We start from the raw sequence: 15,954 nt of genomic DNA, 5'->3' as shown, positions 1-15,954 counted from the left end.
ATGGCAAACTAATTACTTTATTACTTATGGATAATCATGCCCAAATAAGACATTTCTCTATAAGCTGCATTATTTATGAGTGATACCTGGACTTGTAATGTGACACTTAAACATTTTAGTTAGCTACAAGTGAAACACTCTACATAACATATGTTCCCTATACCACTAATTTTCATGAGTAAAAGCCTTCCACATTAAGTCATGAGTAAAGTTTACTCCCTTATGCTCCCAGACCCTCCATATTTACTTTCTTAAATACACGTTCCTATAGGGAACAATTCCCCTACTTATGTTATATGTATCGTTATGCGCTGCAACGTTCTGGTCCCTAACACCTAAGTATACTTACAGTATAAGATAAGATAAGATCACTTTATTGGCCATATACAATTTCTTGTATTAGGAATTTGTCTTTTTGCATACCCCAACTTGCTCTCTATGAGACAGACAGGGAGAGAAGCTTGGGGTCAGCGCGCAGGGTCAGCCATTTATACAGCACCCCTGGAGCAGTTGGGCTTAAGGGCCTTGCGCAGGAGCTCAACGGAGTAGGATTCCTCTGCCAGCCACGGGATACGAAGCAACCTTCCAGCAACAGGCGCAGATCCTTAGCCACAGAGCCACCACACCGCACAATCATAAAGATGTATGATTATCATCTTACATCTTTAAAGCATTTCATATCTGGTTATTTAATCTGAATACTATTTGGGTGTGGCGTAAAGTATCTTCACAGATGCTGAACACAGACAATAGAATGAAATATACTGGTTTAGTCATCAGGGCCATTGTACAGGGGTTGAGTGACATCATCCTCCAAAAAATGTACTGTATCTCAATAAGGAAAGCAGTTATTATGAATGAAATTGCTAATATGAGAGATTCCTCTGGGGGTACAAGTTGCTGCTCTCTGTCAACTGACCAGCTGCTGGAGGAAAACTGATCACCAGATCTGTTAAAAAGCAAGAAGCAAGGACTTCCTGTGTCTGTCAGTGAGTGGAAATCTAACATTTCTAAGCATAGCCCTATAATCTCATCATTGTTTTTTTTAGGTATATTCCATAGCAATCATGTGGTTCACAAAAAATACTCAAAGTAAATGTCTTCTTGCTCACAACAGTAATGTTAAGTGCGTTTACATTAAACACTTACACAGCAATCTGTCCAATATATGTGCAGGAAGGGGAATGTAAGAAGAGCTTTATTGCCTTCTTTAGGAAGTAGATCTTCTTTAAACTGGACAAAGTTCGCCTCTAGGTGAATCATTTTTGGTGGACGTCCATATGACCTGAAAATAACATTAAAGGATGAAGAAGTATGATTGAATACCTTATGATATCATTTAACTAAAACAGGTGTCTTATCAGGGGTGCACATTACTTTTGCTTTGTGCAATGACATGGAGTTAAAAGACAGGATCAATTTTTAACATTCAACACAAGGTACCCACCTGCATTTCAATTTAAAGCAATGGCATATTATGATAGGGAAGTGTAATTTGACAGTTTTTATATTTTAGTCTTAAAAGAGGGCATCAAATTAAACAGACATTATATCAATATAACAAACTAGATAAGGAGTTCCATTATCCCTTCCTTCAGCCTTTCAGGAAATAATTCAGAGGGTCATGGATATCTTTCAATAGGGACAGAACAGATCCACTGCTTACTGCAATCACTATTTTCACCATTAAGAAAGACCAACTTAACTTTTTGGTCACCATTTCCCCCAATTTAACTTGTTTGATTAAACATCCTTATTTATATCTATAGACCTCTTTATGTGTTGAAATACAATAGAAAAACAAACAATAAAATATAATACAAAGACATACACATGTTTTTAAAAATGTGCAGGTATTTCAAAGTAGCATTTCTGTTAAGTATATTTTGGTCAATTTATCTAACTGGGGTTCAAAAAATGTGGGTAACTTATGTCTGACAAACATTCAGAAAACCTGACAAAGACAACACTTAAATGACTTACTTAATTAAGTACTTAAATACTTAATTTAATCTGTTTTCCTACTGTTTCCCACTTAATATGGAACATAAACATGGAATTTTCTAACTACCATTTTGGTAACTGAAAATAAAAATAACAGAAGCATAAAGTCTCTGAACGTCATAAAAAGCATTAACTGAGGAATATAAACAAACATACATACAACCAGGGGTGGGTTTGGCGTAAAAAGAGTCAAGGTCATGCAGAAAAGAACCTTATCCCCACTGTGAAGTATGGTGGTGGATCTGTGATGTTGTGGGGCTGTTTTTCTTCCAAAAGCCCTGGGGATCTTGTTAGGATACATGGCATCATGGACTCCATCAAATACCAGCAGTATTTAGATCAAAATCTGTCTGCCTCTGCCAAGAGGCTAAGACTGGGTCTTGGCTGGATCTTCCAGCAGGAAGATCCAAAGCATACCTCCAAATCTACACAGAAATGGTTCACTGACCACAGAATCAAGCTTTTGCAGTGGCCATCCCAGTCCCCTGACCTAAACCCTATTGAAAACCTGTGGAGTGAGTTGAAGAGAAGAGTCCACAAGCGAGGACCAAGGACCCTGAAGGATCTGGAGAGATTTTGTAAGGAGGAATGGTCTCAGATCCCTTTATATGTGTTCTCCTACCTCATACAGCATTATAAGAGAAGACTCAGTACTGTTATCTTCGCAAACGGTACACAAAGTACTAAATGCAGGGGGCACCAATAATTGACTTTTTTTTAGAAAAATGTTTTTATTTACTAATTTTATCTCACTGAAAGGCTAGATTTCTCTCATAATTTCAGTGCAAAATCAAGCTGATAAACAACAAAGACAATTTGTCATAGCCTTTTTTGCTCATCTTTACCAAGAGTGCCAAAAATTCTGGAGGGCACTGTAAATACAAAGGTTGCAGAGGTGGTAAAATAGTTTTTTTTATTGAATCCTACAGAACACACAAAAATTTAGCTAATAATGCATGCATGTTCTTAAGTCCACCTAAATGCAACAAAATACATGAGCCAGACCATCTTGCACATAAAAAATGTGCTATACATAAAAAATGAAAAAGGCACCTTCTCCATTCCATAGGCTCCCGGGGTAGCTGCTGTGCAAGGCAGTGGTACAGTGATGTGAACAAACTCTGATCCCCAGAACCTAAAAGAGAAGAACACATATTTTGGTTCTCTTCGTTAGCTCTGGTCTCTGACAGTGCTTTTCGGTGCAGTAACTTGCTGGCAACAGCAAAGTGCAAAAGGTCTTAGTCTTCCCAGTGGAATCCTAAAGGCATATTCAGTACTGACAAACCATGACTACTGTGTTAACATGAAGAGCTGATGCTGATGGTGATTTTCATTATGATAAGAGTTAAAAATAAAAAGGCAAACAATGTTAGGATGTATAGTGAAAAGTGTCAAACTTAAATCTAGAACTCTTCTAGAATATCTTATACATTTTTAGTTACAATGCCATAAAACACAATTGTTGCTCTGGAATTAGTCCAGACAAGAGCCACCAGATATATTCATAATCTTAAAAGAACATCCTACAATAACAGACAAAAAAACCTCAAATATTTATAATGGTTTTTTAACCGTCAAAAGTATTAACAACATTAATTTTACAGACTTCTTTAGAATCAACAGTGAAATTCAAGCCAGATGAGACATGTCTAAATGTCTAGGATTACATGAAGATAAGATGCATCTTATCTGAAATGATGCCATACATAGGGACCACTGTCTAAAGTAAAGACTGGAGCTTGAGGAAGTGCAAGTGAGGACAATGGTGCCCATAATTTGTACATACAAATGCAGCCTTTCAAAATATATGTCAAAACCCATTGTCAAGATAAGCAAGGTGCGTGTAACAGATCCTCCTTGATGGTAACACAGTTCTACTAGGGATCTGACAGATTCTCTAATTTTCTTGTGCTAAAGTGAGGAATGTGTCCCTGAGACTGTTTCAACGCCACAGCTTTTCCACAGCCCAGATTCCACCACTCTTTTACACAGCCATATTACTCATTATGATTTGGTATTCCGAATCATACAGCCCCTAAAAAATCAATAGGTGGCTCTTGTGGTGCCAATGTTAGTGAAATGGTAGCTTCATTTAATGTGCTGTACTACTTCTTTAGATTAACTTATTATACAATATTAAATCATGTAACTAAAGGAAAATTTTGGTAAGTGAAAAAATAATGAAGTATAATAAGGTTATGGAACATAAAATATTATCATACTTTAATATTTATATGAAAATATATGTATATAGTTGGCAGCACTAGTTAAAAATTAAACATAACATTTTCTGCATCAAATTATTTAGCTTGTTCCCTTGGCTGTAGTTACTTTGAGAAATATTTAATTTTTTAGACCTTTCAACAGTTTCTTCATACGATTCAGGTCAAGTCCTGAACCAAGCTGATCAAGGACATTTACTTTTTTTATTTTTCTATCATTGGCCTTTCACCACTGAAAATTGATTTTTCCCCCAATTGTAAGTCTTTAGCAGACTAAAAAAGGTTTCAGCTTAATATCTGTACTTTGCACAATCCATTTTCGTTCAGTCCCAACAAGCTTTCCTGTCCCTTCCGAAAGAAACACCCACATGACATGATACTGTATGTTACTACCAGGCTTAACTGTAGAAATAGTGTTGATTGGGTGATACACTGTAACTTTGGTCTTATGCCAACACTTTTCAATAACAAAAAAAAATCAAATTTTGTATAATCTAAATACAAATCCTTGTCTGCATTATCACTTAAATGTTATACTGGAAACTATATGTGGTATTGGAGTTGCACTGTGTCATACAGATCAGCTTTGTGGAGTAACCTCGATATGTTACTTACAATTTCTCAACTCAGGCATTGAACTCTATAGCTCTTTCAAAGCTGCCATTGGCCTAACACTGACATCCCTCAAGTTCCTTGCCCAGCTTCTCAGTTCGGAGGGATGACCTGATCTAAGCAGTGTGTGTACGGCACTGTGTACCTTCCATTTCTTGATGACTGAGTGGACTGTACTGTTAGTTAAAAACTGTGCATATTCCTTTCTACTGATCTGTGCTTTCCAATTATTTTTCCATGAAGGGATAGGTGTGTTTATTGTGAATTACATAAATCAGTTCAATTTTTGATGTATATAAAAGGACAGGACACATTTCCATAACGAACCATAAAACTGAAACAAAACTTCTTTCTGAGCCCATACTGTAATGTTGGAAACCCCTTTCAAGGTTTCTGTTCTGCAGGGCAGACCCAGCGCATGTTGATGTCCTTATTGAGCTCAAAAATACTGTATCCAGAGCTCCTCTGATGATACATTTCCCACAGGGTTCTATAAAAACCATACAACATTAGTGTTCCCTTTCCACATTACCTGCATATTGAAGACATGCTAAAGGACCAATCATGTAATAATGTGTAATAAAATGCCTTATCATGGTTAGTGCACAAGAAGTTACATCGCATATGTAATCTTTGGTAAGGACACTTTTGATCACATTAGAACTAACTGTGAATGACACCCTTAGGATATGTTAATACTGTCCTAAATTGTTTAAGTTTCAGAAAAGTAAAAAAATTAAACTATGAATTAAACGATGTCAATGAGTATGCAATGCTTGTTTTTTGTCATAATTGTGAGAGCATGTTCTCAGAAAAAAAATAAACACACATCCTTTGACAATATGTGTGCAGTTTTTATAATAACACACTTAATTCTACTAGGGATAAAAAAAATCTGTTTTTAAAGAAGTGACCAATGTTCAAATGCAAATGAAAAGCAAATATGCACAATTAAAGGTTCACCATATGTGGTGTCTGTGCTTATACAAATTCCAACAGGGTACAAGTTTGCTTTACCTCTTCAAGAGCAAACCATGGAATGATTGATGGAATGTTAAAACCAAAAAAGGACAGTGATAGAATACAGGTTAAAACAATATGGAACAACAATGTGAAGAAAACTGTCCAACTGAATTTTTATGGTCACACCTGAAGGGCTGCTGCCAAAACCACCAATTTAAAAGGACAGAATATTGCTTAAATCACAGAATCAGGAGGTGCGGTGAAATACATTAACATGCTGTAAGAAACTAAACACATGCCGAGTGAGATATATTTGACCACGTCACAAAAAATTAAAAGCATTACCTATCACCTTATCCATATTAAATATGGCAGTGCGGTGGCTCTGTGGCTAAGGATCTGTGCCTGTGGCTGGAAGGTTGCCAGTTCATATCCCGCGAAGAGGAATCCTACTCCATGGGTCCCTGAGCAAGGCCCTTAACCCCAGCTGCTCCAGGGGTGCCATATAAATGGCTGACCCCGCGCTCCTTATTTACCCTCATTCAATGAAGAGCTTTAATCACAATGTAACAAAACTCCACACTTTTATAGGTTAAAGAAGTTTAATGTTAGAAAAAAATGCAAAAAAATACTAAAATATACAAAGATTACATTAGCATTCAGCACACTGAGTCAATACTTGGTGGAAGCACCTTTTTTGGATACTGATATTCAGTTTCAGCATTCAAGATTTGAGTAAAAAGTCATTATAAAAAAATATTTTGCACTTTAACAAAATGGGACATAATTTGGAAAGGCTTGACTTTTGCAAGGCAGTATATATTAATATTTTTCAAAATAGTAAAAAACTCAGAAAACAATGTTAAAAGAAAATACTCCCATTAGTGTGTTTAAGAATAAAAGGGCACACACAATGCCATGGAAAAAGTATTTGCTACCTGTCTGATTTTCTGCATTATTGCATATATGTAATGGTGAATGTTATCAGATCTTCAACCAAAACCTAATATTAGATAAAAGTGAGTTAACAAATAACATCAAATGTTGACACTTATTTTAATTATTTATTTAAGAAAGTTATGCAACACCCAATGCCAATGCCAATGCCCAGTGTGAAAAAGTAATAGCCCCCAAAACCTGATTGCCACCTTTATCAGCAGTAACTGCAACCTGTAGTTATTGATCAGCCCCTCCTCTCACAATGGAGGGAATTTTGGCCCACTACTCCATGCAAAACGACATCAACTCAGTGACATTTGTGGGTTTCGAAGTTGTTTCAGGTCCTTCAAAATAATTTCAATGCAATTTAGGTCTGGACTTTGACTTGGCTGTTACTAAACTCTAAATTTCTTGTTCCTGTAATATAAAGTTAAAAGTTATAAGAAAAATGTAAAGTTTAAAAAGTGAAGCCTCCTAAATTTAGTGTTTATTTGTTGGATTTCTTTCATTTTTAAATCCATGTATTTAACTTATATGGGAAATCTGCAAAGTTAACAGGAAATAACAAAAGAAATTCTGAAATGCTAATTGCAATACTATTTGATCAGACTTGTGCAATGTGTTATATAAATCAACAAAAGTTCTAATCATAAGAATTATACACTATGTAGAAAATACACATACAATTACATCTGCAAACAAAGCAATACATCTATGCATATCTGTAAGTGATGGGGCATCAGGTTCTTAGGTGCTTGTTAAATGATATAACTACATGAAGTATTTTGTTTTCTCATTAACTCCTTTGCAAAGACCTTGGCTTAATCTGCCACTTGTCAAGCTATTCTTAAAAACTTAATTTCATATTGTTACAGCAAGATGTGGATGAAGAAGGCTCCACGGCCAAAATGTTGTGTTTTCTTTCTTCTCTTTTCAGCATGGAATAAACCTATTACTTGATCATCTAGCTTAGTATCAACATCTGCAGAGCTTCAAAGCAAGAAAGGAAGTGAGGTGAGTTGGATTGGGTCTGAGACACATTGATGAAAGAAATCATCTGTTTTACCTTGGTTAATGGTAAATCATTAAGAGTTACCAGCAATCTGGGTACAGATTAATTTTAAGTATTTGAACCTTGTTAAGAGAGCTTGCCATTCTGTTATTTTAGGAAAAAGAGAAATATAGGCTATCAAACAGTTCATAATATGGATTTTGATATACTTGCTGGTAGAGAAGGATTTTAAGATCTCTTTTAGAGACCGTAGTCGAAATAATCCTGTCAGAAATTATTAGCGAGGCACGGTCACCCATAAATACATAATCTGGTTCTGGGGACATGAAACAGATTAAATTGACTTTAAAGACCAGATTGAAGTTTGAAAACAAAGGTCAGTGAGTTGCCTTAAAAAGCGAGAGCCTTAAAAACCAGTATCAATACTTTCAAAATTCATTCTCTGATGGACAGGGAGCTAATGGAGCTTTGCTAGAATAAAGGTGATATGGTCTGAATTCCTTGCTCCGGTGAGTACTGTGGCAGCACTGTTCTGGAGAAGTTTTAATTTAATTGACACTTTTCATATGATCCGAAATATTGAGAGAAGCATCAGACCCAAATTGCTCACCACTAAAGATGGGGGATGACATTTTAATCAATGATGGGACTGCAGTAACTAGCTGTAGCGATCTGATTAGGTGTTCCAATCAGCATGGCATCTGTTTTGACATTAATAAGTATGAGCAAAATGTGCCTTATTCATATCCTGATCTCCTCCAGACAGCTGTCTAAATTTTCAAAGGCGGAGGATACGTCAGGTTTGGCATGATTATACAGCTGTGTGTCATCTACTTAGCTGTGAAAGTTAATGCCCCAATACTGCATGATCTGACCAAGAGGGAGCATGTAAATGAGGAACCAGATAATATGCAGTCTCTCCTCAGCTTATGATGTGTTTTTTATTGTACTAATTTCTATCTACACAGCTCTTTACATGTGATCAATTTAGACATAGATGTGTGGGGATGACACTAAACATAGTAAACATTGCCATAAACACTGGGTACATTTTACTTAACACACGTGTTTAGCTAACAGAATGTGATGGATCTGAAACTTAAAAAATGGTCAATAACATTTTAAGAACTGAAAGAAAATTTAATATTAGGCCTCAGCCAAAAAATTAAACCATTACCCCACAGATATTCATGAAAATTATGTGAGCTGCAAAAACCCTACTACAGGGGCATATGTAAGATATTACATACCACAGGTAAGAACTGTGATAGTGTGCTCTAAATCATATTGAATCTCATTTTCAAAAGACTTTGTTTCTTAAAATGTTTTTTTTTCTACAAATACACAGAGGGCCAGGCGAAACACCACTCTCCATACAAGCTTTTTCGGCGTTTTCTGAAACAAGCTCTGTTCAGCAAGTTTCGTAATGTTGCTGAACAAGTTTCATAATGATGGACTCAGCCGCCTAATATTAACTTTATGGATACAATTATATATGGGCCTTTTCATACGATATTGTTACACCCCAGAAATCGTTGCTCATAATCTGTAGTTCTCTGTATCCGTGTAATAATAGATACACTACAAGAAAACTGCAAAATTCCGCTACATTGTGAATTATGTGACAATATGACACAAAAAGCTATTTACATTTAATAAAGGGGACCAGAGCAGTATGAGGCCTGGTCGTTTTGGCACTGGGACCTGGACGAACTGCGCTTCTGCGGCAGGTATAGGGTAACGTAGATATGAACAGCTCCTACATCTTGCACCATTAATTCACAAATCAGATACAGTATTTCGCGATTTCTTTGAATAATACAGCAAAATAACCAATGTTCAAGCGTGTTAGAGATCCAGCACTATTGCTGGAAGGCCCTTTAACCCTCGAATAGCCGCATTCCTTTAGTGACAGTTTTTAGCGTCTGCCTCACAAATAGTGTCAGTGCTAAAAACAGCTGAAGGATATAAAAACTTACATGTTACTATCGGCTTATTTTCCATTGTGTAGATTACTGGCTTCTCCTCATGGGACTCCATAGACTCCGATTGTCAAAAATCGCCCCCCATATAAACGTCAATGAAATCAGTGTTGTTGTTAAGAAGCTGCTGTATCGCAATAGCACTTCCTCTCTCCATCCATCCCCGCTACTTCCTGTATCTCCCTGAGCCATGACGACTTCCGGTGGCTGCGTGCCTTAAAGGATATGCTGAGCAAAGTTGCTGAACAGTTATTTTTTTAGCCGAGAAAAAAGATGAATAGTAACTAGTTGTGTAACTCCATAGTCTTACCCATTTATTGCACTCATAGTTTGCGGGGCATCGGTTGAACACTAAGCAAATAAACGATTGAGAGTAAAAAAATATTTTGAAACATTTTCATTTATGATGTACTCTATCAAATAAATACAGACATTATTGTCATTATTTATTCTATTTTGAAGGCTTTACTGATCATAGGCCTAACTAAAATTAAAAGTATTAACAAGGGTGCAAAATATTATACAGTGAAATTGAATTACAACAGTAGAACAACCCTGGATTTCAGACATGATTGAACAGAAAAGATTCTCTAATATTACTAAATAAAGTATGGCTAAAGCCCTGTAGATTTTACAGATTATTTTCTGTTAGTTTCTGTTTTATTAGATCTTATCAATTAAGATCTAACAAAAGTCATTTTATTTTATTGTAACAAAAGTTACAAATCATTAATTCAATAAAGGTTATGAGGATGAAAACCAAAACACTCTGTGGCTTTTGAGGACGAGAGCAAGCCATCCCTTTTACAAATACCATACTCCTGATGCCTCTTCTGTTGTTTATGTGCAACAAAATTTAATTGACTGGTCAGCCTTGTTTCTGGATGTCTAGAGACCTGCTTTATTTATAAAGTAAGTCACATTTCAAGTCATCCCTTAGCAAGATGATGTGTCTGATGAAGTAATTCAGAGATCGTTTTAAATGAGAATATGAACACCTTATAGCCTTCTGAATGGCTACAGAGAGCTATTTCCTACTCTTTTTTACAACAAGAAAGAGTTATTGAACTCATAACAAACTCTTATGAGTTCTACATGAGAATGAAACATGAACTTTTGATTGAGGTCATGAATTCCTGGTGACAACACCAAACTACAACAAAAGTAGTATTATCAGCTATACAGTACATAATGTTACATGGTTATTCTAAATTCTTAAAAATACAAAGCATTACAGCTACCAGGAACTATTGAGCTTGTTCTGCAGTTGGAATAGGGCTGGCATGCTGGCTAAGTTATGGCTGGGGAGAAATAAATAACTTTTAGGCTGAGCAGATAAATGAAAACATTAAAGCTTAATTGAGCTGATTACAAAGTACCTATTATAAAATAAGCAAATTGTGACAATAAGTAAAAATACAAAACTGCAGTTGAATTTTAATAAAGGATCTAATGAATAATCCCTGGATAATTTAAAATGTAATTGAGAGTCACTGAAATAAAAATGTATCTCTCCATATACTCACATCATCTTACAGAATATACATATTAGAATACGGTATATATATTTATTTATTCTTATGTGACAGGGTTATAATAGTAGTTATAATAGTAATACCACTGAGTTAATCACAGCTGCTGATAATTCTATTTACCATTCCTAGACATGTTTTCCATAGTTTACCTTTGGTTTTAGAGAGCCATCTGTCCTGTGGAAAGTCTTTTAATGTATAGAACCTAGCATTACCTCCATAAAAAACTATTTCTGTAAGATTGCTTAGGTTTTTTAAGATTCTATATTTATACACTCATACATTTATTTATAACCACAGTGTTGGTTCTTTCACTATCAGTGATAGCAATAGAAAGCAATCAGCCAATGATCTAAATGAAGGCAGAGAAGTGTAGGTACAAGGTACATATAGCTTATGTACTTTCACAAAAAGTTGTCAATTTGTTTTAAGCCCTCTGACCAGCAATACAGCTTGTGCAGTGAGGCATTGCAACTTGCCAATCACACAGAAGCTCATTAGGTACACTTTTACCCAACAAGGTCCAGATCGAACAATGCCTGATCAGATCACCTTTAAAAAGGCCTTAATTCAAAGCTTAGGTGTCTGCAAGAAAAAGGCCACCATCAGTTTTCTGTGCATTCCATAATGCTTCAAATGTCACCAGAAGCAAGGGAGAGAGCCTTTGGCATACTGCAAGCAGGCATGTCATGTGCCATTATGGCCAGACACTATGGAATAAGACACTCCACTGTTCCTAACTGCTGAGAAGGTTTCAGCAGACCGGCAGGACAGATGACCATCCAAGATCCGGTCGCCCTCAAGTGACCACACCAGAGCAGGACCGACACATCAGACTGGTCCATCTGAGAGATTGTTTCAGATCTGCCACCCATACTGCTGCTAAAACTGCTGGCATGAGTGACAGAACAGTGAGGCTCAATGCTGCTGGCCTTAGAGCAAGGCGACCTGTCAGAGGCCCTCTGCTCACACCTCCTAGACATCACACCAGACTGGCTTGGGCCAGACAGAGGCTGCAAGGACTCGTTAGCAGTAGCATCAGGTCCTCTTCATGGATGAGTCACTCCTCAGCCTGTTCCAAGCAGACGGGAGGGCCAGAGTGTGTAGGAGGAGCTGTTGCATTTCTTTTTTCAATCAGTATATAGAGTATAGAGCAAGTGGGATCCAGCATGTCTCCAGACTGATTTATTTCCCAAAAATCACAGGTCAAAGGTCACTATCCATCACCCAAAGGTAGATCCACCAATTGTGGATCTGTAGAGAGGGTACCAGAACCAAACCTGATAGCATCTTGGCAAATCATTTGCTGGTGATGTCACCAATATAAACTGGAACACAAGACTCTTGAGTTAACCACTGGCTCTCTCAATATCTCTTTTAACTGTCAAATCTGACTTTTATGACCACATGACTGCAACCAGTCCAAGTCAGAACTTAAGCTTTTCTCCTAGATTCCAGGCTGAGAGAGTGAGTCAGTAAAGTACAGAATTCTACCCAAGATATTCTCAGGCAGAAGAAATCTTGTGTTCATGAACCCACAGTTATTTTGCCTGATCAATGAAATTAGCAAAGAGTTAGACACTTTCTTTTTGTGAACTTCCAGAATATTCTGACCAAAGCTATACCAGGGAGTTCCCCTTTTGTCTGCCTTGTAAACCTTAAGAAGACAAACTGTGCACAGAACATTTTAAAGACCAAAGTCAGCTGGGTACAGCTTTGGCAGAGCTGCCTGAGGCCAAAACATGCTGCTAAGTAAACCAAGGCAAAAGCTTTCTCTCTCATGTGTCGGGACCCTCCCAGCACTGAGAAGCTGCTATGGAAAAGAAATTTAAACTAATCAAGTACTCTGGCAATTTCCAATTGTTACAGAAGCCAGCATCAGTACTGGAGCAAAACCTAAGATATTGAGCACAATTGGACATCAAAATTCACATGGTACAGTAGTTCATCTTGAGTGATGAGAAGGTAATATTTTTTTGCAAAAATTTTCAAAACGGGATAGGGGCATAATAACATTTTCTATAAAATGGGAATCTGCATTTATTAAGAATGGATTTGATGGATGGCATCAAACAATAGAAAAGTTTCAAAACTATTAATTCAACTGTCACAGTGAAGCTTCTAACAAAATTCACGGTTCCAATCAAAAGGGAACCGTAAAAGAGAACGCTGGCGCTTTTGGCTGCCGCTCCTCTCACCAGTTTTTAATTTTTTATCTACTTATTTTTGGTTTTTTTCCCTTTTTCTTTTTGGCAACACTGATTTCTAATTTATCAATTTTTATCCGCTTCACATTATCCGCTCCACATTACAAATTCACAAATGCAACTTCCACTTGCATTGTGAATTTGCTCAACTGAAGACCTTCACAACTTGCTACCGCCTTACTCTGGATTTCCTTCCCGTCTTGTTACACCATCTTGAATCATCTATCACGTCTCTGAGGTACACTGCACTGCAACTTCTTCAACTAAAACAAAGCTACTTCCTGGTGAAAGACACATTCGATTATTGCTGTTTTACTGGGATTTTACGACCAAGTCGCTACATCCATCGCAGCACAGGACGCCGTTTCTTTCATTCATCTGCCAGTGGAGTCTCTATCCCTGCCTTTCGGCGCACGACTGTAAGTCCAAGGCACCGACCTCAAAAATCTCCTCTTACTACCGCACCTGGAGCGCACGCCGCTTCCCCCTGAATCACCGAGACTGGCCAGATCAGTGCTGCTCAATACCCGCTCCATAAACAACAAGGCTCTTCTTTTTATGTGACATCATCAAAGAAAAAAAAACTCCTGTTCAACCAACTTGTTCCACCTGGGTATGGTTTGTTTGACCTTCCGCGTCTTTCAGGCAGAGGCGGGGGCATCATTGTTATTTACAACCTTTTTTACAGTCTAAGTCCTATTACTATACCTCATCCCTCTTCTTTTGAGTTTCTTGTTTTAAATGTTTCTATCCCCCAATCTACTATTATTGCCACAGTTTATAGACCACCCAAACCCAGTGAAGCCTTCTTAGGTGTGTTTGCTGATTTTCTCTCATTCGTATGCCTTAAGTTTAAAAGGATCCTTATTCTAGGGGACTTTAATTTACACATCGAAGGTCTTCCAGTCTGGCTAAAGACTTCCTTTCTCTATTGGGATGCTTTGATCTTACTCAGTTTGTTTGTACCCCTACACATAACAAAGGACACACCTTAGATTTAATTATTGCAAATGACTCTTTTGTCTCTCACTGCTATCCCCTTGATCTAGGCCTCTCTGACCACTTAGCCATTCTTTTCAATCTGGAATTACCTGTTTCTAACACTTCCCCCCCACGATCTGTAAATTTCCGCAACTGGCGATCAATTGACCACCCAAGGTTTGCAAATTCTATTCTGTCCTCATTATCTTGTTTCTCTACCTCTGACCCTCTAGAGGACAAAATACAGTTACTTGACAGTGCTCTTTTATCTACCCTGGACACCTTTGCTCCTTTAAAAACTCGAACCATCTCCTTCTCTCGCCCTGCCCCCTGGTACAATGACCATCTGCGATCCATGAAGGCAGCCTCTCGCAAACTTGAGTGTAGGTGGCGTCTTTCTGGCCTAAATGTACATTATCAGGCTTGGAGAGATTACTTATCTGAATATAAGGTTACTATAGAGTCTGCTAGATCCACCTACTTCTCTCACATCATTGAAAATCACCAAAAAAAACCCAGACATCTTATCTCCACCATCAACAGACTGCTCAAGCCAAACTGCCCCACCAGATTACCTGCCTCATCACAACTTTGCAACACATTCTTAGATTTCTTTAGTTCTAAGATTGACAACATCTGGCATCACATTCTCTCCGCTACGCATATCATTTCCATACCTCCTCCCTCCTCATCCAACTTCTCTAGTTCCCTTCTCTCCAGCTTCTCTCTTCTTGACTCAGCATCCCTCAATAAACTAGTTACACGCCTGAAACCCAACACATCTATTTTAGATCCCATTCCCACCACTTTATTTCAGTCCTGTTTCTCTTCTCTCTGTCCCATTGTCCTCAAAATTATACATGAATCCATGAGCACTGGCATTGTACCAACGGTCCTCAAAACTGCTGCCATTACCCCCGTGCCAAAAAAGCCTAACATGGCTCCCGACAGTCTTAACAATTTTCGCCCCATCTCCAACTTACCCCTTTTTGCTAAAATTCTAGAACGTGCTATCACACTTCAGTTACATAACCACCTCATGACAAACAACCTTTTCAAACCCCTCCAATCTGGCTTCCGTCAACTTCACAGCACAGAAACTGCCCTGGTCAAAGTCACTAACGATCTTCTAATAGCTTCTGATTCTGGTTCTCTTTCTATACTCATCCTTCTTGATCTCAGTGCTGCTTTTGACACTGTTGACCATAACATCTTACTTTCTCATCTTGAGACTGTGTTTGGAGTTTCTGACATTGCTCTCAAATGGTTCAAATCTTACCTTACTGATCGCTGTCACTTTGTCTCTCTTAATGGGTACAGGTCTGAAAATAGTCTTGTTAGGTCTGGGCCCCTTGCTCTTCAGCATTTACATGTTTCCACTTGGTCAGCTTTTAAGATCACATGGCCTCAGCTTTCATTTTTATGCTGACGATACTCAAATATACATCCATACCAAACCTGACACTGATGTGGCTGTCTCTATTCTATCTAATTGCATCT

The 15,954-nt window shown here is 37.6% G+C and overlaps 1 protein-coding gene across 2 annotated transcripts in view; it reads right to left on the bottom strand.

The window, feature by feature from the left end:
* The window catches only part of trappc10 (trafficking protein particle complex subunit 10), a 98,684-nt gene extending 88,772 nt beyond the window's left edge, over nt 1–9,912 (bottom strand). For both annotated transcript variants that reach the window (XM_088914353.1, XM_088914354.1), the window contains exons 1-3: nt 9,732–9,912; nt 3,058–3,139; nt 1,150–1,285 (exon numbers count right to left, since the gene is read on the bottom strand). In XM_088914353.1, coding sequence (XP_088770479.1) covers nt 1,150–1,285; nt 3,058–3,139; nt 9,732–9,792 — 279 coding nt within the window. In that variant the 5' untranslated portion in view covers nt 9,793–9,912. The remainder of the gene's footprint in view (nt 1–1,149; nt 1,286–3,057; nt 3,140–9,731) is intronic.
* Between the last annotated feature and the right edge of the window lie 6,042 nt (nt 9,913–15,954).

This window comes from Atractosteus spatula, chromosome 4 (genome assembly GCF_055471065.1).
Source record: "Atractosteus spatula isolate fAtrSpa1 chromosome 4, fAtrSpa1.hap1, whole genome shotgun sequence".
NCBI lineage: Eukaryota > Metazoa > Chordata > Actinopteri > Semionotiformes > Lepisosteidae > Atractosteus > Atractosteus spatula.
Note: the sequence above shows the minus strand (reverse complement) of the source record. Positions and strands in the feature narration are given on the sequence as shown.